Source organism: Macrotis lagotis, chromosome 6 (assembly GCF_037893015.1).
Source record: "Macrotis lagotis isolate mMagLag1 chromosome 6, bilby.v1.9.chrom.fasta, whole genome shotgun sequence".
Taxonomy (NCBI): Eukaryota; Metazoa; Chordata; class Mammalia; order Peramelemorphia; family Peramelidae; genus Macrotis; species Macrotis lagotis.
In genome coordinates, this window is record NC_133663.1 from 166,924,228 (window position 1) to 166,948,676 (window position 24,449).

The 24,449-nt window shown below is 31.9% G+C and overlaps 1 protein-coding gene across 1 annotated transcript in view; it reads right to left on the bottom strand.

Moving 5' to 3' along the window:
- Nucleotides 1-24,449, bottom strand: part of NALCN (sodium leak channel, non-selective) — a 278,783-nt gene that overhangs the window by 207,701 nt on the left and 46,633 nt on the right. Inside the window, exons 6-7 of the mRNA XM_074192773.1 lie at nucleotides 13,305-13,472; nucleotides 4,370-4,561 (exon numbers count right to left, since the gene is read on the bottom strand). Coding sequence (XP_074048874.1) covers nucleotides 4,370-4,561; nucleotides 13,305-13,472 — 360 coding nt within the window. The remainder of the gene's footprint in view (nucleotides 1-4,369; nucleotides 4,562-13,304; nucleotides 13,473-24,449) is intronic.

Consider the following 24,449-nt stretch of genomic DNA (forward strand, 5'->3'; position numbering starts at 1 on the left):
TCTCTCCTTATCCTTCCAACTGCTAGTGTTTCTTCCTTCTCATAGTACTTAGTATTTAAGAATTAAAATTTTAAGAGTAATTTTTTTTAGGTTTTTTCAAGGCAAATGGGGTTAAGTGGCTTGCCCAAGGCCACACAGCTAGGTTATTCTTAAGTGTCTGAAGAGTAATTTTTTAAAAAAAATTATAAGTATCTTAAACAGTAGTTGATTGATTATAATAACATTATTCCTTTTTTGTTGAAAAGAAAACTAAGGTAGTTGGAAATGGAATAATTTACCTAGGATTACATGGCTGAGTCATAAACCCAGAATCTTTCACTCAAACTCTAATACTTCATCTACCATATCAAACAGTCACACATAATTCTCAATTAATTTAGCACCATTTTCTTGATGAAAATTATGCTCTCTCAAAAATGAAGAAATATGGAACAAATGAATTCTCAAAGACCTACCCCTTTAAGATTTCTTGCTTTTTCTTCAAGACTCATGTTGCCTTTTTAACCTTTAATATATTTTCTTATTCATTGTTTGATAATTTAGAAATCACAAGTTAAATATTAGACTATATAAATGCTACAAGTGGTCATTGAAAACAATATTTACACAATCAGTCTATTCTATCTTAAAAGAAATTCATTCCTAGGAATTTGAAACTCTATGTTAGCCTCAATTTTCATTCGATTTCAATATTTCTTTTTGGTTTATTCTTCCAATAAATATTTAGGACCATAGGGGCAAATGTTACAATGATCAGAAGAGGTTTAAAACTGCATCCTACACTAATGTATTATATGTGGAGTTGTGAACTGATCCAACTTTTTTGGAGAGCAGTTTGGAATCCAGCAATACTACTACTAGATTGGGGCAGCGAGGTGGTGCAGTGGATAAAGCACCGGCCCTGGAGTCAGGAGTACCTGGGTTCAAATCTGGTCTCAGACACTTAATAATTACCTAGCTATTTGGCCTTAGGCAAGCCACTTAACCCCATTTGCCTTGCAAATAAATCTAAAAAAATACTACTACTGGATCTGTATCCTGAAGAGATGATGAAAAATGGTACATGTACATGTATAAAAATATTCATAGTAGCTCTTTTTTGTAGTGGCAAAGAATTGGAAATTGAGGTGATATCTATTAATCAGGGAACAAATTGTGGCATATGCATATGATGGAACACTATTTTTTATGAGAAATCATGAGGGATGGAATTTCAAAAAAGCCTGGAAAGACATGCATGAATTGATGTTGAGTAAAATGAATAGAAGCAGAAGATCAACATACACCTTAACATAAGGGGATGATGATCAAATATGCCTAAAATTGTCCCTGATTATTGCAGTGATGGAATGAGTAAGTCCATAATGGTTGGTCATCACCCCATTTTGCTAAGTAGTACAATAATCAAAAACAGTTTTAGGGATTTATGATGGAAATGCCATCCATATGCAGAGAAGGAACTGTGGAGTTTAAATGAAGCCTAAAACTTATTATCTTTATTTTTTATTTTTAAGTGAACTTTAATTTAATATTACTATTATTATTTTAATTTTGTTATAAGAGTAAACATAACTCCCCCCCAAGAAGATGAGAAATCTCACGAATAGTGAGAGAGAGAAAAAAAAATGTACTTCAGTCTGTGTTCATATTCCAATGGCTCTGTCTCTGGGATGAGTTTCTTTCTTTATCATAAGTCCACCAGAGAAGTTGCTATTGCTAGTTGTATTTCCCTCCACTCTATTCCTCCTCACTCTCATTTATTCTATTCTGTCTCTTCTATCACCTATTCTCCCCTTCCCTCCCCCCCATTCCCTCTTATCCCATCCCTTTCTTCTCATTTTTCTCTAGGGTTAGATAGATTGCTATACCCTATTAAGTGTGTATGTTATTTCCTCTCTCAGCCATTTCTGATGAGAATGAAGGTTCACTCATTCCCCCTTGCCTTCCTCTGTTCCACTTCATTGAAAAATCTTTTTCTTGACTCTTATGTGAAATTTCTTAGCTTCTTCTTCATCATCTCCTTTCCCTTCCTCCCAGTACTTTTCTTTATCACCCATTGACTCCATGTTTTTACTAGATTTTACCATTAAATTCCACTCCTTCCTGTGTCCTTTCTATATATGCTCCTTCTAAGAGCTCTTATAAATGAGAAAGTTCATATGAGTTATCAATATCTTCTTCCCATGCAAGAATACAAATACCATTAAGTTCCTTATAGTTAATCCTTCTCTTCCACACCCCCTCTATGGTTCACCAGAGTCCTGTACTTGGAGATCAAACTTTCTGTTCAGCTCTGGTTGTGTCAATAGGAAAGTCTGAAAGTCCCTATTTCATTGAAACTCCATCTTTTCCCCTGAAAGAGGATGTTCAGTTTTGCTGGGTTGTTGATTCTCAGTTGTAAACCAAGATCTTTTGCCTTATTAAATATCATATTCCAATCCCTATGAGCCCTTAATGTAGATGCTGCCAGATCCTGTGTAATCCTGACTATGGAGCCTTGGTAATTGAAATGTTTGTTTCTGGCAGCTTTTAGAATTTTCTCTTTGGTTGGGAGTTTTGGAATTTGCCTATAATATTCCTGGAAGTTTTTCTTTAAGGGTCTCTTTCAGGAGTAAATTACCTCAATTTCTATTTTACCCTCTGCTTCTAGTATCTCAGGGCAATTTTGCTGTATTATTTCTTGACAAATGAAGTCCAGGCTCTTTTCCTGGTCATGGCTTTCAGGTAGCACAATAATTTTTAAATTATTTCTTCTGGATTTGTTTTTGAGGTTGGTTGTTTTTCCAATGAGATATTTCACATTTTCTTCTAATTTTTGGATTTTTTGGAAGAGTTTTATTTCTTCCTGATTTCTTATAGTCATCAGCTTCCTTTAGTTCCATTCTGTATTTGAAGGAGTTATTTTCTTCAGATAGCTTTTTAATCTCCTTTTCCAGCTGACCAATTCTGCTTTTTAAGGCATTCTTCTCCTCATTTGCCTTTTGTTTTGTTTTTTACCATTTGGCCTAAACTGGTTTTTAACATACTATTTTCTTATTTTTCTGCATTTCTTTCACTAAACTGTTGATTTGTTTTTCATGATTTTCTGCATCGCTCTCTTTTCTCCTCCCAATTTTTCCTCCACTGCCCTTAATTGCTTTTCAAGTCTTTTTTTTAGCTCATCCATAGTCTGAGCCCATTTTCTATTTCTCTTGGAGGTTTTGGATATGGAAGCTTTGATTTTGTTGTCATCTGAGTATGTGTTTTGATCTTCCATGGGACTAAAATAATTGTCTGTGGTCAGATTCTTCTTTTTCTGTTGTTTGCTCATTTCCTCAACTCAAGACTAATTTATAGCACTTTCAAGGCTTTGGGGTCTTTTGGGAGGGACACCCCACTGGGACCTTTATTCCTTCAAGATCTTATGTTCTCTTGCCTGTGCTTTGATATGTAGATGACCACAGCATTTACATCCACCCTGGAACTGTAAGGAGGAGTCCTGTTCAGCTGTCTTAGTATGGAACCCCAAGCTGCAACCTGGATCTGTGTGGGGAAACAGTAAAGCCCTGCCACAGGGAGAGCAGAGAAATTTCTGCAGTCTCCCTGACTCCCTTACCATCTATGGACTGTGCCCCTGGAGGTACAGGCTGGTTTCTCCTGATTCTTGATGTAGGTTCTGCTAGTGCTCCTCACTCTACACTCATTCTAGTGTAGCAGAATTCTCTCACTGCCCCTTCAAGCTGTTTCCAGGCTGTGCTGCAACCAGGGCTTTTTCAAACTCCCAGTCCTGGTGAAACACATCTTCCCTGCAGAACTTCTAAGTTATCTTGGACTGGGAAAATGTATCACTCAGTCTTTCTGTGGATTCTGCCCCTCTAAATTTTGGCTAGAGTCATAATTTGACGTTTTTGTAGTTTGGGGGAAAAGGAGTTCCTGGGAAATGCTATCTTCATGCTGCCATCTTGGCTCCATCCCCATCTTCATTTTTTAAAAGTTGCCTTATTCATTATGTAATTTTGTTATCTCTAATGTTTTCTTTCTACATTTTGGATCTGATTCTTCAATCACAATACATGCAGTTTTGATCTATGTTTAACATGGTTACAAATGTGGAACCTGTATTGGACTGCTTTTGGTTGGAGGGAGGAGAGAGGGAAGGAGGGAGGGAGAAAAATTGTAAAACTCAAAACCTTGCAAAAAACGATTGGTTAAAACTGTATCCTACCACACTGAATAACAAGCATTTCCATCAAATTTACATTATGCTAAGTCATCAAAATGGTTCTAATAGCCATAAGCATTCCTAAAACTAAAGATATATTATTGTGTCTGATTAGTATTTGTATACTGTATCAAAATCAAAGAAAGGCATTCCTTTATTTTTACCTACCCTTGGAAACGTTGTAAATCTGTCCAATTCTTCTACAAAGCAGAACATTTGTAAACTAATTGCTGACATCACAATTAAGAGACTGGCAGTGAACACAACCAAACTCCCAAGTTTCTTTCCAGGACCAAATATCTTATATACAAAGTCTTCTAAAGCAGGAGAAATCTTAATAAGTCGAACTACTCGAAGAACCTGCAAAAAAAAGAAGAAAAAATATCAATTATCCTACTGATAAAGCAATTTCATTTCAATATTTACTGGAAAATTTCACTCTGTCTAGGTCTTTAAAAAAAAGCATTTTTTTTTATTAAAGAACCTAGATGTTAGAAATGATACTGAGAAGTTAGCTAGCATATGTATTATTAAAATATGTTCTTAGTATATATTATTAAAATAAGTTCAGTTTGTATATATTATTAAAATAATTCAGAATATTTATTATTAAAATTAATTCCATGTATTTTTAAATAGGCAAAATTGGAAAAGATTTAGTTCACTGACATTTCTTTTTACAAAATAATTACATATAAAATTCGCACTAAAATAAATTAATGAAAATCACTAAAAGGTGAATATAATTAAGGAAGCAAAAGTCACATGAAATAATTTTAGTATAGTACAAAGCAAATTTTTGAAAAGTTATTCCATGCAAAATAATATCTACAAGTTGATAACATCAACTTAATGAACTCCACTGAAATGATTTAGATAAACAATGCAACAGTTTATTAAACTAAATAAAAGGAACTAAAGAAAGTTTTAAAAATACCAAAGCAATTTTAGATGATTAAGCAAACAAAATCCATGAATTTGTTAGAATTAATTGGTTTTGATCTATACATGTTAGTTTTCCTTACATTTTAAAAAATCATATTTAATTCTTAAATAATCATTCTGTTCAGTTTAAAATTTTAAATACCCTCTCACTTCCAGTGTTGAACAGACTGAATACAAGTTATCAACTTCTCATGTTAAGGAATAATGAGCTTTACATATGTCTGTAAATTAAAAAAAATCTAAACACATTCATGTTTTATTGAATCTATATATTCTGTGATATAAATATGTCACTAACAATTTTTTTTAAATGGCTATGTCCAGGTTAGTTTACTCTAGCAGTAAAAATATGGTTTATATCTCAAACTTTGAAACTTCATATTTTCTTGTCTATTTATATTAATAATATAATTACAAAATGATTCAAATAATTTTGATTTTTATTTCAGCTACCAGGAAAAAGTAATCTATGAATATCTATTATATTTTCATAAACCAATATTTTGCTGACTTGACAAAACCTTGTTACTTTATATTTTTAAAAAAAGAAATTAAAGTAATTGCCAGTTTAAAAAGAACTTTTCACTTGTATTAAAAGTGAAATTTGATTCCAAAATCCTAGAAATATAAGCCCTCTTTTTAGCATTCCAAATATTTTCTCTCTTTTAGTTGGATCATTTCTAAATTTTATCCCATAACCTCATGAAAGAGATCACGAAAAAGAAACCTCCCAGGAATATTTGTAGCCAAATTCCCAGAGCTCTCAGGGCAAAGAGAAAACTGCAAGCAGTCAGAAAAAAAAATAAAAAAATTATGGAGCCACAGTCAAAATTACGCAAGATGTGGCAGCTCTGATATAAAAGGATCACAAGACATGGAATATGGTGTCAAATGGCAAAAGAGCTAGGACTACAAACAAGGATTATACTCAATTTTCCTGGGTAAGTGATTCTTGTTTGTAGTCCAAGGAAGTGATCAGTGGATTTTTTACAATCTCGATTTTAACCTGTGCATCTAGGATACCAGGGAATTTTTCCTGGGTGATTTCTTGAAATATGATGTGTAGTTTTTTTTTATTTAATCCAGAATTTCAGATCACCTAATAATTCTTAAATTATCTCTTCTAAATATATTTTCCTAAACCAATTGTTTTTCCAATGAGATTTCACATTTTCTTTTTTCATTCTTTTGATTTGGTTTTGTGGTTTCTTGATGTCTTATGGAATCATTAGCTTTCATTTGCTCAATGTTAATTTCTAAGGAGTAAGAACTTTTAAATTTCCTTTTCCATTTAACAAATCCTACTTATAAGAATTATTTTCTTTGGTGACTTTTTGTACCTCTTTTTCCATTTTGTCAATTCTGCTTTTTAAGGTGTTCTCTTCAATGGCTTTTTCTTCCTTTTAAAAAAATTGACCTATTCTCTTTTTAAAGTATTGTTTTCTTCAGTATTTTTGTGTCTCCTTTACCAAGCTGTTGACTCTTTTTTGGTGATTTTCTTGCATCGCTCTCATTTATGTTTCCCATTTTCCTCTACCTCTTTTTTAAAATTTTTAACCTACTTTTTGATTTTTTCCAGGAATAATTTTTGGACTTGCAAGCAATTCATATTCTTTGAAGCTCTGGATATATCATGTTTGACTTTAGAGTCTTCTGAATTCCTTCTGCTTTGTGATTTGATCTCCCCCCTCTCCGTAGCATAATTTTCTATGGTCATGTTCTTTTTGTTACTATATGCTCATTTTTCTAGCATATTTCTTGAGTTTTTAACTTTATGCCAAAGTTGGGTTCTGCTCTTGTAGTGGAGGGGACATTGTCCCATTTTTCAGATTTTCTTGTGCTGCTGGTTTCAGAGATAGTTCTTGGTCTGCAAATTTTCAGTTCTTCTAAGATGGTATGATATAAGAAAAGGTGTGATTACTGCTCTCTTCACCTGTGCGCTATGAATTAACAAAAGCATTCTTTCCTAACCTGGAAATGATACTGTTAGAATTCTTCTTCACCCTGGAACTGTGACCCAAAACAATGGTCAGAATATGGACAATGAAACAATCCTGTCAGTGTCTGCAAACGGATCTCTTTTTTTCTACTGAGGACTGAGAGCTATATCAGACTCCAACGATTCACTCACCCCCACAGCTTGTTGATGGCTTCCCTAGATATTGCTACTACTACACTCTCACCCCATTTAGACTATGCTCTATGAACAAATTAGAACTGCAGTAGCTGAAAACATGAGATTTGCAAATTCAGAGACTTTCCACTTCCAATGTCCATAGGGAGTATTTAGATCCAACCCATAGTAGAGCTTCTAAGCTTGAATCAGTTTGAACAGTTAGTCAGACACATTGCATCTTGAACCAAACACAGTAATGTCATTTTAGTTTTCTTCTATCATGAAGCACAAGTGACTGACCTAATTTGTCTTATGCGGGAAAATTGTTTCACACCATCCTTCTGTTGCTACTGATATCCCAGAATTCATTTTGAGGCATTTTTTAATGTTTTCTGGAGGGAAAGGCAAGTCCCTACCTTTATTCTGCCAACTTGGCTCCACCCTTCAAAGTCTCTATATTTAAATAAATCCCCCAACAATTTGATGTAAGCATCTGATTACTGCTATTTATATAACATGTTGAGTTATGAGTATGAGTAATTATTATTATAGAGCAAGAAATGTGTTTCTTGTTTACACCTTCAATCTTAATTCTGATAAAAAAAAACCTGGTAATGGTCTAATAATTAAATTTAATATGTAATAACTGTGATGCACAGTGTACTAGGAACTAGGGTATAAAAAGAAAACAAATGTCCACTGTCCTCAAGGAGTTCATATTGTAGTTGGAATAGGTTAGAAGGAAGGTGCCTGTTGGGCAATACAAAGGATTGCTAATGTTTAAGCATCCATTATATCTCATATCAGAGAGATGAAAAAAAATTCAAATATTTATTCATCATGCTTATTGTGGAAAAAATAATGTGACACAGTGGAGAAAAAGTTGGCCTTGTAGAGTGACAGGTTTAAGTTCTGCCTTACAAGCAATTTGAATTCGAGCAAGCCACTTAATTGATCAGTGATTTAGGAGGTAACCCTCAAAGGTAGGAGTTTTGAAACCTGGTGTTAAAGAACTTGGTTTAAAATTATTTTAATAATATTTATGTATATATACATAAATATTAAATAAATAAAAATATTTTATAAATCTGTTTGTACATGTTTGATTATTGTTCTTCTTCATCTGATTGTAAGCTCCTTGAGGATGGAGCTTTTAACTTCTTTTTTATTTTCAGATTTTGGCATAGTGTCTGACCTGTGGCAAAAGCTTAATAAAAATTTATAGAGAAACTAACATGGAAAGACATCCTATAGTTTCCACTAAACTGCTAAAGTTCATTAGATACTATAACTTTTAAAATTATGATAAAGGGGGTAACTAGGTGGCGCAAGGCATAGAACATCGACCTTGGAGTCAGGAGGAACTGAGCAAAAATCCAGGCTCAGATTCTTGATATTTACTAGCTGTGTGACCATTGTCCAACAAAAACAAAACAAATCAAAAATATGCTAAAAAAGAAATGACAAGAAGTATGGTTTCATAAAAAATCCTGGAAAAGACTTACATGACCTGATGCATAGTAAACTGAATAGTCATATTGTTTGAGGTCATACCAAGATAGAATTGATAGGTCTTGGGAACTAATAGGATCTCAGGGTGACAGATAGTGAAGAATCTAAGATGATGCTTAACTTGTGAGGTTTGAATGGGGACCTTTCTAACTAAATTAGGTAGAGGGTACTATTCAGTTAAAATTCAGTTTCAAAGAAGATATCAGTGGGACTTGTGATATAAGAAATTCAATAGGTGGTCAGAGACTGAGAGACTAGAGTTCAAGAGATAGGTTATAGTTTAATGATCTGAGAATAATTTACATAGATAAGAGAAATAAGTGAATCTATCAGAGCAGATGAGATCACTATACAAACAATCAAAAAGAGAAGAAAAGAGGGTTCAGGATAAAGTCTCATGTAGGAGACAAGAAAAAGCCTTTACAGTAGAGAACAGGAGGAAGAGAGAGGTAATGAGTGAACCATACTCTACTCAGAACTGTCTCAAAGAGGTAATAACATACATATCACAATGAGAAGGATATAGAAATCTATCTCACCCTACAGGAAAGTAGGAGGGGAAAAGATTAGCAGAAAGGGGGTGATATAAGAAAGAGAGGGAGTAGTCAGAAGCAAGCCACTTTTGAGAAGAGAAATGATGAAATGAAAGAGAGACTGGAATAAATAGGGTGCTGAGAGAAAGAGGTTGGAGAGAAATAAGATATGAAACAATTATTGTTAAAAAAATTTCTGCAAAATAAAAAAAAATTCTGAACCAAGTTTCTCTGATACAGTATTCATTTATCAAACATTTAGAGAGCTGCATTAAATTTATAAAGTAAGATCCATTCCCCAAATAATAAATGATCAAAAGATGAACAGTTTTCAGAAGAGAGACTCAAAGCTATGTGTAATGATGTGAAAAAAATGACCTAACCCATTATTTACTGAATTAATGCAAATTAATACAATTCTGAGGTACTACCTCATACCTATTTATATTGGTTAATAGGACAGAAAAGGAAAATAACAGAAATTGGAAGCAATGAGGGAAAAATGAGATATTACTGCCCCCTTGGTGGAAGTGTGAACTGATTCAATAATTCTATAGAACATTTTAGAACTATGAGCAAAGGCCTATGAAACCATGCAAACTCTTTCACTTGGCAATACTGCTACTAGGTCTGTATCCCAAAAGAAATAAAAGGAAAATAACCTTTATTTACAAGGTTATTTATAGCAGTTCTTTTCTTGTGGCACAGAATTGGAAATTGAGGGGATGCCCATCAGGTGGAGATTGGCTGAAAAAAATGTGGTATGTGATTATGGTGGAATGCTATTCTCCTTTAAGAAGGATGAGCAGTATGCTCACAGAAAACCTGGAAAACCCAACATCATGAACTATTGCAAAGTGAAATATACTCTGCACAAAATAAAAGCAATATTGTAAGATTATCAGCTATGAATGATATAATTAATCTCTACAATACAATGATACAAGATTACTCTGAAGGACTTATGAGGGAAAATGCTATTTATCTCCAGAGAAAAATCTAATGTCTGAATATAGATTGAAGCAAACTTTTAAAAATTTTCTTTATTTTTCTTAATTTTTATCTATTTAATTCCACAGCATAAGTAATTACTACATGTATAACCTATATCAAATTTCTTGTCTTTTCAATGGGGAGGGGTGGTTAGAGAGGGAGAAAAGGAGCTTTAAAATGAATGTTAAAAATTTTTTTATAAGTAACAAGGGAAAAATAAAATACTAAATTATTTTTAATTGAATTCTCAAAAATCTTCCATCTCTCTCAAGACAAATTTTCCCATAGAATTTTCAGTTACAGTATCCCATCATTGTTAAAAAAAAAAGAGTATGTGTCACACTGTTCTTTGTTTTCCTTTCTTTCTGTATTATGTGGGTATTGTCTTCTACACACTTCTCATAATGGACCATTATTTCTACTTTAGGAATAAATTCCTCCTTGTCCCTGAGAAATATAATTTCATTGACTGCTTCCCCCCCTCTTTTGAAGGATGCATTTACCATCAAAGGAGAGTAAGAATTTATTTTGCTGAACTATCTTTGGAAAAATGAGCAGTCTAATCATTCAATTAATTAGTCAAAAACATTTATTAAGCACCAACTATGTGACATGTGTATTTAGCACTGGGGAATTGCAACCAAAGCATCAATATATATGTTCCCCTAAATTCTCTGCACTATGCTTTTACCCTCTTGAGTTACTCATGTAAACATATTTCCTAAACACACACACACACACACACACACACACACACACACACACATATATATATATATATATATATAATATTTAGCTATCTAACTAGAGATAGCTAGAAAGATATTTTTATATTATAAATTATAGAAGGCTGCCACTTTATGAATTTATTATGTATTTTTTGTCCTGGAGAATTTCAAGTTATAGGATTAAATTAGAAAGTATTATTTCAGAAATTTACAAGGGCCTAATTGTCTAATCTATTGGAAAAAATATATCAATAATATTTAGATGTGACTTTCTATTCCATAAATAAAAATTTTATAATTAATAAAAATATTGAATTAACACAATTAATATTATTTAAAATTGTGCTTAATTTTTCCTCATCTTCCTTTCTATAAAGACTCTAAAACCATATTTTCACTGAAAGCTTGAATTAAATTCTATAACAGAGTAGATAATTATAAGCCAGATGGTGAGCAGAAAATAGAATATGATTTTGTATTTATTCTTAAATTATGAAGGGACTCTATCCTAAAAAGAACAGATAAGGTAGTCAAACATCTTGAATTTTGGTCTTTATTCACTAACCCAATATACATAATACAACATACACATGACTACAGATCCCTGTCTTCTGGGTGTCAATCTCATAGTTTACAGGCTGCCAAAACTCCCAAATGAGTTGAACTCAATTTAAATATAACTGAGAAATGTTTAACAAACAATAAAAATAAAATACATCCTGGATAATTTTGTGGTTTTTCTAAGTGAATTTGCAGCCCACAGAGATTTGTTTCTATTTGAGTTTGACAAAACTGTAGAGCAGTTGTCATCATCATATACAACCTACCTATAACTATAACAATGACCTGTCAATCATATTGAAATCTACATTATTAATAGGACAAGAACACTCACTGAATGAATTCAAATTGCCAAATATAATGATTTTTTTAAAATTTCCATCATTATCTTCCCTTAAGCATTTGATAGTTTTTTATCTTTTCTAACTATATACTCTCTTCTCTAAATTTTTGTGATGATACATTCTCTTGTTTCTCTTTCAATGTGTCTAACCATCTTTTTCAAGTTATTCAGCTACATATTCATCGTCATACCTATTAATGTGAGTGTTCCTCTAAGCATTATCCTTAGGGTTTATCTCTTTTGTATTTACCATTTGATTTAATTTTCATTTCTAGATAGATTATTCTCAAATGTCTAAATATTTACATCCATCTTTGGTGTGTCCTGCAGTATTATCACCTAGATTTATATATATCAAATTAGTCATCCTATAGGTAGCTTAAGCTCAACAATACTAAAACAAAACTTGTTATTCTTACCCCCCAAGTGCTCCCTTATTATTTCTGAATTTCCCTTACTATTAAGGGTATTACATTCTTCCAGTCACCTGAGGTTCATAACCTCAGTTCCTAACTTCTATTTATCTCTCCCATGCAAACTATATAGCATCAAATTCTTTCATATTTACCTTCATCCTCCATCTAAGCTCCCTTCTCTCTACTCAGTCACTATCAGATTTCAGGTTTTCCAATTTGTCTCCCTGCCTTTAGTATCTTCCTACTGCAATCGGCAATCCACTTAGCCCTGAAATGATTTTCTTGAATCCATGGCAATGTAAGACCCAAATAGTATGAAAAAATCCCTCCCTTGCTCAGGAAAGTCAAATAATTCCATATTATCTCCAGAATAATATATAAACTCCTGTATTTGGCAGGCAAATTTCTTCAACAATCTGGCCTATATACATGCATACATGCATACATATATATATATATATATATATATATATATATATATGTATGTATATATATTCAGAATTTTGAACTAGTATGCCTTTGTTTCTAGAATCTTCTACAGTTCATCTCCAACTCTGAGTTTCTCTACTTTAAGAATAAGCTTAAATTTCAACTATTGCAGAATGCCTTTCCTTATTGATTCTCCCACCATATACAAATACATATTCTCTCTCTCTCTCTCTCTCTCTCTCTCTCTCTCTCTCTCTCTCTCTCTCTTTAAATGTTGCCTCTTCCATTACAATTTGAATTCCTACTTAGCAGGATTTGTGTTGCCTTTCTTTCTATTTACCACACTTAAAATGTTAAAAAGGAATCTTTGGGCTTAAAAGTCTAACTAAAGACTATTTACTAGCTATTTTAATAAGTAATTTATCAAATTCACATTTGGATTAGAAAATCATATCATCTAAAGCAATGAAATTAAAAATTAATTAGAACATCATAAAGAAGAAAACATTAGAAATTATTTTCATTACCTGAAAGTATGTGAACTGTGAGTGATAGAGATCTGGATAAACATGAAGAGTAGTTCCAATTACAAGTAGCAGTTCAAATTTGTGGAGCGATGAGCTAATATATCCAGTAAATCCCAAACACCAGATTTTCAGAAGAGCTTCCAAATCAAACAGGACTGTAAAGGCCACCTGGTAGAATATTTATGAAGGAAAAGATATACTGACATCCAAATTCAGAAATATAATTTATAACATCATAACTTAAGCATTCAGAATGAATGAACTTCAAACAGTACAAGTTGAACCCAAGATAGTCTAATATGGACGCTGAATTTTAGTTTTTAATGGATTAAAAATAAACAACCAAAGTTTAGATTCATATTGATTTTATAATAAACTTTTAATTAAGTTATCCTAGCATAGCAATCAATCAATATGTTGGTTTTAAGGTTTTAGTAAGTTATACTGTAATTTATTATCTACTTTAAATATTAAAACAATTTAATTGTTAATTAAAAAACTGTTTTGATGAAAGATTCTTATATATATATATATATATATATATATATATATACATATTTTCATGTTTGCTAAAGCTCAAATTTCCCTAGATATTCACTAAAAGTTATGAACAACTGGAAATAGATACAAAAGTTTTGTCAAATCAGAAAATTAAACAGAGAAATTGTAATATTTGGAATCATGGACCTGAAGCAACTTTAAAGGTCAATTACTCCAACCCTCCTTTGCTGAAACAAAGAGTAGAAACTCATTGAGAAGAGACAAATTAGGCGCATTTATTTTATCTCTTAAACACCTGTTATTTTTTTAAATTACTTTAATACTTTATATGTATTGGTAGTGAAGAATATATGCCCAGATACTATATTTTTATTTTGATCAGTTCTGTAGAATGAATGATTTTATTTTTAAGGAAGGGGAAGGAGGAGAAAAGGGAACTGAAGAGTGAAATTGCCCATAGACAAAAAAAGTGCAAAATACAAATATTTTAAAGAGGCAAGACATATTTTATTGAGAAGTTAGAGCCTTAAATCACGAATAAAAGGAAAGAGAGAGTCAAGTTCTAGTCTAGTCCTAAATCTTCTCTCTATAGGATCTTTTTGGGATCCTATATTTTCAACAAAATCTAAAAATCTTCAGTAATATGGAACATGACTTGGAAATTCTTGGCTTTGCATGCATTAATTAATTCATTCTTCAGTAATCATTAATTGAGTGTTAATGTTTAAGATACAGTACTAAATGGAATAAACTTTTAGCAGTCTGTTTTCATTCATAGTCTGTAGTGGGGTGGGGAAAGTCCAGCTTGTCAGCCACATAAGAACTGCAAAATCATTTGGTCTGGTGCTGCCACAGCAACAACAGATGGGACTTGAAATTAAATAAATCAAGGAGCATTTTAGGGGTGAATAAATTAAATGTTTGACCAAATATAGTAGGCTATTAAGTTGATAATTTTGTTTGGCTAGTGAATGATGTTATAAATATCCAAATCACCCTTGGTAGAAGAAAGTTCCCCACCCCACCCGGACAATCATAGTTTAGTATGAGTAGATAAGGAATTTAAAAAAATAACTATGTCAGACTTCTGGGGTGGAGCCAAGATGGCAGCATGAAGCTAGCATGCTGCTGTAGCTTTTCCCTACATAATGTTAAATGAAACATCTACAGAGACGTTAAAACTACAGATTCCACCAAAAAAGACAAGAGTGAAACAAGTTTTCAACTATAGACATTGTGGAGTATCTACAGAGGAAAGGGGATATAATGCCCAGGAGACATTTAGTCACAATCCAGGTCCTGGAAGACTAACAACAGCATAAATCCTGGCAGCTCGATATTAAGCCAGCAGGGAGAATACCAACAAGAAGCAAAGTTTGAACCTTGGGAATACTGGGCTGGGAACAAACAACTGCATAAGCAGACTGGAGAGAAAGGAGGAACCCTCTGCATAGGCAACATCTTAGTCAATGACAAACTTCTGCATAGGCAACATCTTAGCTCATGACAAACCAGGGATCACAACCCAGGTCCAGCACTAAAAGTTTCAGTCTATACTTCCTATATCCCAGGAACAGAGCTCAAACAATCAAAAGGAGCAAAAAGGTTAAAAGATCTCTACCTATAGAAAGCTACTCTGCAGAAAGAGATAATAAAAAAGCCATCTCAGAAGAAAGCAGTGAAAAATATCTATATGAGAAGTCTAAAAAAAGAGTTTATAAATTGGTTTCACATCCAAAACTTCATAGAAGAGATTTAAAAAGAATTTAAAAACCAGAGTAGAGAACATGAAGAAAAAAATGTTAAAAAGAAATTAGCCAGGTAGGAAAATTCTGAAAAATGGAATGAAACAATCACTCCTCTTAAAGTAAAAATAACCAACTTGGAAAAAAGATGTGACTCTTCAAAAAATAAAACCAACCAAATAGTAAAGGAATGCAACTCATCTAAAAGTCAAATCAAAGAACTGGAAATGAAATGCAACTCAGCAAAAAGTATAATTGACCAAGCGGAAAAGGAAACACAAAAGTTAACTAAAGAAAATAAAACACTAAAAATTAGAATTTGACAAATTAAACCAGTGAATTTTTGAAACATCAAAATTCCACTGAACAAAGTAAAAATTTGAAAAAAAAATTGAAGAAAACAAAGAGTACCTTTAAGGAAAAATAAAGAGCATGGAAAATAGATTCAGGAGAAATAATTTACAAATTATTGATGTACCAGAAAGCCTAGATCAAAAAAAAGAACCTGGAAAATATCTTTCAGGAAATTATCAGGGAAAACTCTCCAAATATGCTAGATCAAAGGCAAAAAGAGCCATTGAAAGAATACACATAACTCCTCCAGAAAGAGATCCCAGGATAAAAACTTCAAGGACTATCACAACCAAATTCCAGGATTATCAAATAAAGTAGAAAATATTGTAAGCAGCAAAATAGAAGCAAATAAATACAAAGGAAGTACAATCAGACTTACATAGGACTTAACAGCTTCAACACTGAAGGACTGGAGGATCTGGGATAACATATTTCAGAGGTTAAAGGACTTGGATTACAAACAATAATTTACTACCCTGAAAAATTCAGGATATTCTGTCAGGGGAAAAGATGGATGTTCAATGAAATAGAGGATTTCCAAAATTTCCTGATAAAAAGACCAGAATTAAACAGAGAATTTAATCTTCAAATTCAAGATTCAAGTGATGCATAAAAAGGTCAATGAAAACAGGAAAAGCCAAACAAAACAAATGTTAGTCAAGAACTTTAAATTATATAAAATCATACAAAGGAACTCTTGAGAACTGTATAACTGTATTTCTCTTAAGTTAGTTAAAGGGTTCAATAGAGTTGAAGAGATTGAATTTAGAGGATATGGGTATGGGTGGTTCTTTTATTTTTAGTTTTTGCAATTCAATGGGGCTAAGTGACTTTATCAAGGTCACACAGTTAGGTAATTAAGTATCTGAGACTGGACTTGAATTTAGGTCCTCCTGACTCCAGGTCAGTGCGCTATCCATTGCACCACTTAGCTGCCCTGGTATGGGTTCTTATCCTTCTATTGATGAAGAGCAAAATGGCATCTCTATGTTTGAGACAAATTATAGGGAATCCAATTGTGAATGCTCTACCAATGGTCATATATAAATAGTCCAGGTGAAAAGTTTGGGTGTTTACTCTAAAGTTGTGTGTGTATGTGTGTGTTTATACAGACACACATATGCATATATGTAGCATGTATTCTTTGATCTATTTTAATTCTGTCTGGCTTATAGAGCTCAGCACTTTTTCTCTGGTGAGGATATTCTATATTCGGTGGTCCTGTGCCAGTGTCTCCCATACCTTACAATCCACTGTAAGTTCTTAAGAGAGACTTTCAGAATGTCACAGTATTTAGAGTACTTAGAGACTCTATAGTCAGTTAAATAAGAAGTGATTTTACTTTACTAGATACTTAGAGGTTTGTAGTACCATAGGATCAAAGGGTGGAAATTTAGAAGCGTTAGACATAAAGAAGTGATCTTATTCCATACATTAGTTAATGAAGGTTTAAATACCATGGTTGGGGGGCTAAAGGGGAGGGAGCATGGGAGAGGGTATGCTTTGGGGAAAGGGATATATATATATATATATATATATATATATATATATATATATATATATATATGGTTCATTAAATGATTGGACATTGAATTATGTTTAGGCTCATGAAGATTGTGTGTCTATGGAGGGTACTTGAACAGTGGTTAAGTTATCGAATGATTATAATTTGATGTGATTCATGATTCTTCATAAATGTACTTCTAATGAGACAGAAGAAGGGAAGCTACTTAGGGACTATGAGGTAATGCTGTTTATCAAGCAAGCAAGCAATTAATCAATCATTGATTGATAGTACTTTGAGCTTATCAATCAACCTACCTTTGATTGAGGATACTTTGATTGTAATTCCATCAGATCAGATAAAAGGAATATAATTTAACAAAAGGGATGTAAGTACAAGAAGGATTCAAATAATAAAAACATCAAAAGAAGGATAAGGGTAGGCATTAATGGATAAATAACACCAGGTGAAGAGGGACAAAGACCTATTTTAGTAGAGGGAAAGAAGGGAGAGCGTGAACACCGAGTAAAACCTATTCAATAGATCTGACTCAGAGACTACTCTACAGGGAAGTGGGGTGGGGAGAAAAGGGAAGAGGGGACCGATAAAAGGGAAGGAGAAGGTATAAATGAAAATAAATTACAATAAAAATTTAAAGGAAAAGTTAAAGGGTAATGTGAGTAAAACACTGGTGAGGAAGAGTGAGCGGCAAAGAAAGGGAAAAGTATAAATGGATAAAGTCAGCATGGAAGGCAATACAGAATTAGTTATATTAACTGTGAATAGGATGATCTCTTTCATAAAATTGTTTAGTAAAATGGATTAAAAACCATAATTTTATACTATGTTATTTATAAGAAACGCATTTTGAAGGAAAGAGATACAGAAAGGATAAAGGTAAAAAGCTAAAGCAAATCATATTATTTTTCAGTGGAAATAAAAAAAAATCGGGGATAGCAAACCTGATTCCAGATAAAGTAAAAGTAAAAACAGATCTCATTAAAAAAGATAAAGAAGGAAACTACGGAAGGAAACTACATCTTCTTAAAACACACCAAAGGCAATGAAGTTATATTCTTAGAGGTGAAGCTGAATAAATTACAAGAAGACATAGATAGCAAAACCATAATAATGGGGGACCTCAAACTCCCTCTCTCAGAATTAGATAAATCTAACCACAAAATAAACAAGGAAGTTAAGAAGGTGAATGAAATCTTAGAAATCTTAACAATCTTAGATATTATAGACCTCCAGAGAAAACTGAATGGAAGTAGAAAAGAATATACCTTTTTCTCTGCAAAACATGGTACCTATACCAAAACTGACTGTGTAATGGGGAATCAAATGTGAAAGTCACAAATAATAAATACATCATTTTCAGATAAAGATGCAATAAATATTACAAATAATGAAAGTCCCTGGAAAGTTAAGCTAAAATTAATTGGAAATGAAATAACAATTTTAAAGAATGAATGGATTGAACAACAAATCATAGAAATCATCAATTATTTCATACTAGAAAATGATAACAATGAAAATCATACCAAAATGTATAGGATGCAGTCAAAGCAGTTTTCAGGGGAAATTTTATATCTCTAAATACTTATATGAATAAAGTAGAGAAAGAGAAGATCAATGAATTGGGTATGAAACTAAAAATTATAGAAGAACAAATCTAAAATTCACAATTAAATTCCAAATTCAAAATTCTGAAAATCAAGGGAGAGATTAATAAAAGCTAAAGCAAGAAAACCATAGATCTAATAAATCAAACTAAGAGCTGGTATTATGAAAAACCAATAAAATATATAAATCATTGTTTAATCTGATCAAAAAGAAAAAAGATAGAAGAAAACCATCTTACCAATATCAAAAATAAAAAAGTTAAACTCACCACCAACTTGGAGGAAATTAAAGGGATAATTTGGAGCTATTTTGAACAACTACATGGCAATAAATTTGATGAATTGAGTGAAATGGATGAAAATTTACAAAAATACAAATGGCCCAGATTAACAGAAGAGTAAATAAAATGAATAACTCCATTTCAGAAAAAGAAATTTAAAAAAATCATCAATAAACTCCCTAAGAGAAAGTCTCTAGGTCAGATGGATTAACAAGTGAATTTGATCAAACATTTAAGAAACAATTAATTCCAATTCTACATGAACTATTTTTAAAAAATAGGAGGACTTCTGCAAAATTTGTTTTGTGACACCAATATGTTATTAATACCTAAACTAGGGAGAACCAAAAGAGATAAAAAAGGTATAGACCAATATCCCCAAGAAACACTAATGAAAATTTTTTTTAAAAAGTATCAAAGAGATTACAGTAAGTTATTCTATATTACTGAGGTAGGGAGGGATATTTCAATATTTGGAAAACACTCAACATAATTGCACATATAAAAAATAAAATTAGAAGAAATCCTATGATTATCTCAATAGATGCTGAACAAACTTTTGAAAAAATACATCTATTCCTAGTAAAAACACTAGACTACAAGAATAAATGGAATATTCCTTAAAATAATGAGTATCTATCTAAAACATCAACAAATGTTTTCTATGTGTGTGTATATATATATATATATATATATATATATACATATATATATGTATGTATGTATGTATATAATTGGTAAAAACTAAAGCATTTCTAGTAAGATCAGGAGTGAAACAAGGATGCCTATCACCACCATTACTGTTCATGTTAGCATTAGCAATAAGAGAAGAAATAGAAATCGAAGGAATTAGAATTATCAATGAAGGAACAAAACTTTCATTATTTGTAAATGATATGATAGTATACTTAGAGAACCTGAGAAAATAATCTAATACACTATTTGAGACTTTTAACAAATTCAGCTAAGTAGCAGGATATAAAAATAAACTCACACAAATCATCAACATTTCTACAGATAAACAACAAAGCCCAAGAGAAAGAAATTGAAAAAGCAATTCTATTTAAAGTAACTCCAGCAAACATTAAATACTTGGGAATCTATCTCCCAATATAAATCCAGAAACTGCATGAACACAATCATGAAACACTTTTTACAGAAGTAAAGGTAGATCTAAACAACTGGGAAAATGTCAATTGCTTGTGGTTAGTTAGGTCGAGCTGATATAGTAAAAAAATGACAATTCTACCAAAATTAAATTATCTATTCAGTGTCATACCAATCAAATTACCAAATAACTACTTTACTGAGCTAGAAAAAATAGTAACAAAGTTCACCTGGAGCAACAAAAGATCAAGAATATGAAGGGAACCTAATTTTAAAAAATGTAAAGTTAGGTGGCCTTGTATTGCCAGATCTAACATTATACCTTAAAGTGGTAGTCATCAAAACTGCCAGGTACTGGTTAAGAAATAGAATAATGAACCAGTGGCTTAGGATAGTTTCAAAAGAAGTAGTAATAAATTATTATAGTAAAACTTCAATTTCTGGGATAAGAACAAACCATTTGACAAAAATTGTTGGGAAAACTTGAAAACAGTATAGCAAAGACTGGGCCATCTCATTCCTTATACCAAAGTAAGGTCAAAATTGGCACAGCATTTAGACATAAAGGGTGATACCATACACCAATTAATAGATCATGAAATACACGATCTGTCACATCTATGGAAAAGGGAGAAATTTATGGCCAAATAAGAAATAGAGTTCATTTTACATTGAAAAATGTATGATTTTGATTATATTAAATCAAAATATTTTGCACTAATAAAATGCTGGCAATGTTAGAAGAAAAACAGAAAGGTGGGAAACAAATTTCACAGCTTGGGGTTCTGATAAAGGTCTTATCTATAAAATATAAAGAGAATTAAATCAAATTTATAAGTCATTCCCCAATTGATAAATGGTCAAAGGATATGAATAGGCAGTTTTCAAACTAAGAAATTAAAGCTATATATAATCCTTTAAACAATTCTTCAAATCATTACTGATTAGAGAAATGCAAATTTAAACAACTATAAAATACCCCTTCATACCTATTATATTGACTAAAATGACAAGAAGGAAAAATTATCAATAAGGACTGGGACATCAATGCACTACTGTTGGAATTGTGAACTAACCCTACCAGTCTGGAGAGCAATAAGGAACTATGTGCAAAGAGCAATAAAATTGATCATATCATTTGATCCAGCAATACCAACATTAGGCCTATATTCAGAAGAAATCATAAAAATTGGGAAAAGTCCCACATGTTCCAAAATAATCATAGTAGCTCTTTTTGTAGTGGCAAAGTATTAGAATCTGAGGGAGTGCCCTTTAATTGGAGAATGGTTGAACAAGTTATGGTTTATGAATGTTATGGAGTACTATTTTTCTATAAGAAATCATGTATGGTCAGACTCTACAGAAGCATGGAGTGAATCACAGGAACTGATGCTAAACAAATGGAGCAGAACCAAGAGAAGCAGGACAACTCTAAGAGATCTATTATGGATAATGCTATCCACATCCAGAGGAAGAAAAACAAAACAAAACAAAACAGAAAAACCCTACAGAATCTGAATGAGCATTACATTCACTTTTTAAAAATTTCTCTTATGTTTTTCTTTTCTTTCTCATAATTTTTTTTGTTCCCTTGCACCTAATTCCTCAAACAGAAAATGACTAATCTATAAACATGTTAAACACAAATGTATATGTACAATATTCACTAGACTGTTTGCCACTGAGGGGAAATGTGGGAATGGTGGCGGGAAATTATTTATCTTATAAATATGCATATGTATGTGGATGAATGCTGAAAAACTATCATAACATGCCGTTGGAAAAGTAAAATAAAATAAAAATTTAGAAAAAAGGAAAAAATAATAACTATAATCCTAGGACAAAATATAAATAAAAAATATAGCAGATACAAGAGAACTTTAAAAAAATTTCAAAAATGGAGAGAGATCACTTCTGGTTAAAGGTAATTGAAGAAAGGCTTTTGGCCTAGATATTGAAAAAAATCTAAGACCTGTACATGTCAAGCAGAAAAAAATCACTAAGCTTTTCAATGCATAATTTTAGCACTATTTTTTTAAAATGCAGAAGAATAACTTACAATTTTAACACTCCTAAAATTTAGCAAGAAATTCCCCACTTCAGTTTTTCCCAATTGGAAATAGCCTCTCTTTGTCTTCATTTGCATAGCATGTTTAAATGTAGAGTTATAGTGTCTCTTCTTTCATTTTACATTTGAAATTCCAAATAAAGTTATGAAGTATATCATAATTATTTTCATGAATTTTATTAAATAACAACATCTATTCACTTTGTTAATTTTAGATATGCTAGCAACAGGAATAAATGAAATTATATGAAAGAATTTTAATTCATAGTGAAATGTGTAGGCAGCAACATCTGCATTTTAATTTGTTCTGTGGGAAAACTTTATACTTTTCAAGGATACCCACAATACTAATAATTAAAAATACATAAAATGATTTGAATAAAATGTGGTTAACATTAAACACCTGTCTTTGCATTTATAAGATGGTTATTGGTCCATTCTTGACTTATGAAAATTCACAGGAAACATTAGGAAACATATTCACCATATGATTTTGTTGTGAAAAAAATATATTGCTTTAGATGTCTGCATAATATTTGGAATTAACTAAAAAACAATAGCATTTCAGGGAAAAGTGATACATTTCCAATATGGTCAGAACATATAACTTGCTCTGAAGTTACAAAACTTGCCAATCATTATCTTTATTTTAGAAACACAAGATTTCCTTCCCTTTCCAAAAAAAAGTACTTTCACATTTATAACCCAAAGTATATAATGAATTCAATACAATTATGACACATGAAAAGTTCGATTTATAAATATACAGGGGTTTTCTTTTGTTGAAATATTTCCATGAGCATAAGGACTCTGAAAAATGAAGGCATTTTAATAACATATAACTTTCAGTTAGGGTTTTACCTGCAATAAAGTATATTTTCTTCACAATAACCCTCTCAAGGACATAATAAAATATCTTCTCTATGGGATATCCAAAACATTTAATCTATTTAATAGATGAGAAAGTGGTTAAGAAAATGTGCAATGACTTCACAAAAGTACTCTAGAGTGGAACAATGGTTAAATCTCAGACCTTCTGACCTTAGTGCTCTTTGTCCACTATTCTATAATGGAAACAGCAGCAGCATAGTAGTACACATGTGGGTTTTTTCCCTACAGAGAATCTTGGATCTCTCTCAACAATCACCCTAAATTCTTGGTATTTTTTTGAGATCAAAGACTTAGAGGTCATTGAGCATAGCTTGTCCTTAGATAAAAAAAAAAAAACACAACTTCTATCATTCTTCTATCATTTAGACATCAATTCCATAACAAAAAAAGTCTATTGAGTATGGAATCAGGAAGAAAACTTTGTAGATGGAAGATCAACCCACCAAAGATGTAGACCTGGAAGGTATCTCAGATGCTACTCCATAATTTTTACTAATCAAGAAAAATGATCCCTAAGGAATCGCCTATAGTCACAGAGGTAGTAAACTTTTAGAGGGGGGAACTTGACTTCTGGTACTCTATCTCAAGAGCCAATATTTTTTTCATTATACATTCTTACTGAGACTTTATGGGTTGCCTCTCATCTTAGGATAGTCTGTTCCTTTTTTAGTTCAGTTTCCCTCACCAGAAATCTTTCTGAGTTGTCTGTTGTCAGAAGAAATCTGTCGACTAATGTTTCTCAGAAATCTTAATTAAACCTAATGATAATGTCAAGGGATGAAGCTCAAATGAGATGGCGATGACTTTTCTCAATTTGGTCACTACATGTGATTAATGGGACTAAAAGGAGAGTATCAGGTTTTAGAGATACAGAAAATAATAAATCCTTTTATGTTACCTCATTTTAACAAACACCATAAGACAAAACATACTCCAGAGAAAGAATAGAATTTAATTTTTAAACAAAGAAAAGTTTTCATTTAAAGGATATTATGAAATAAACATAACTGATAAAGGGATATGCATCTAAAGAACAATTTCCTTTAATGTTACCAAGGAAATTATTAAT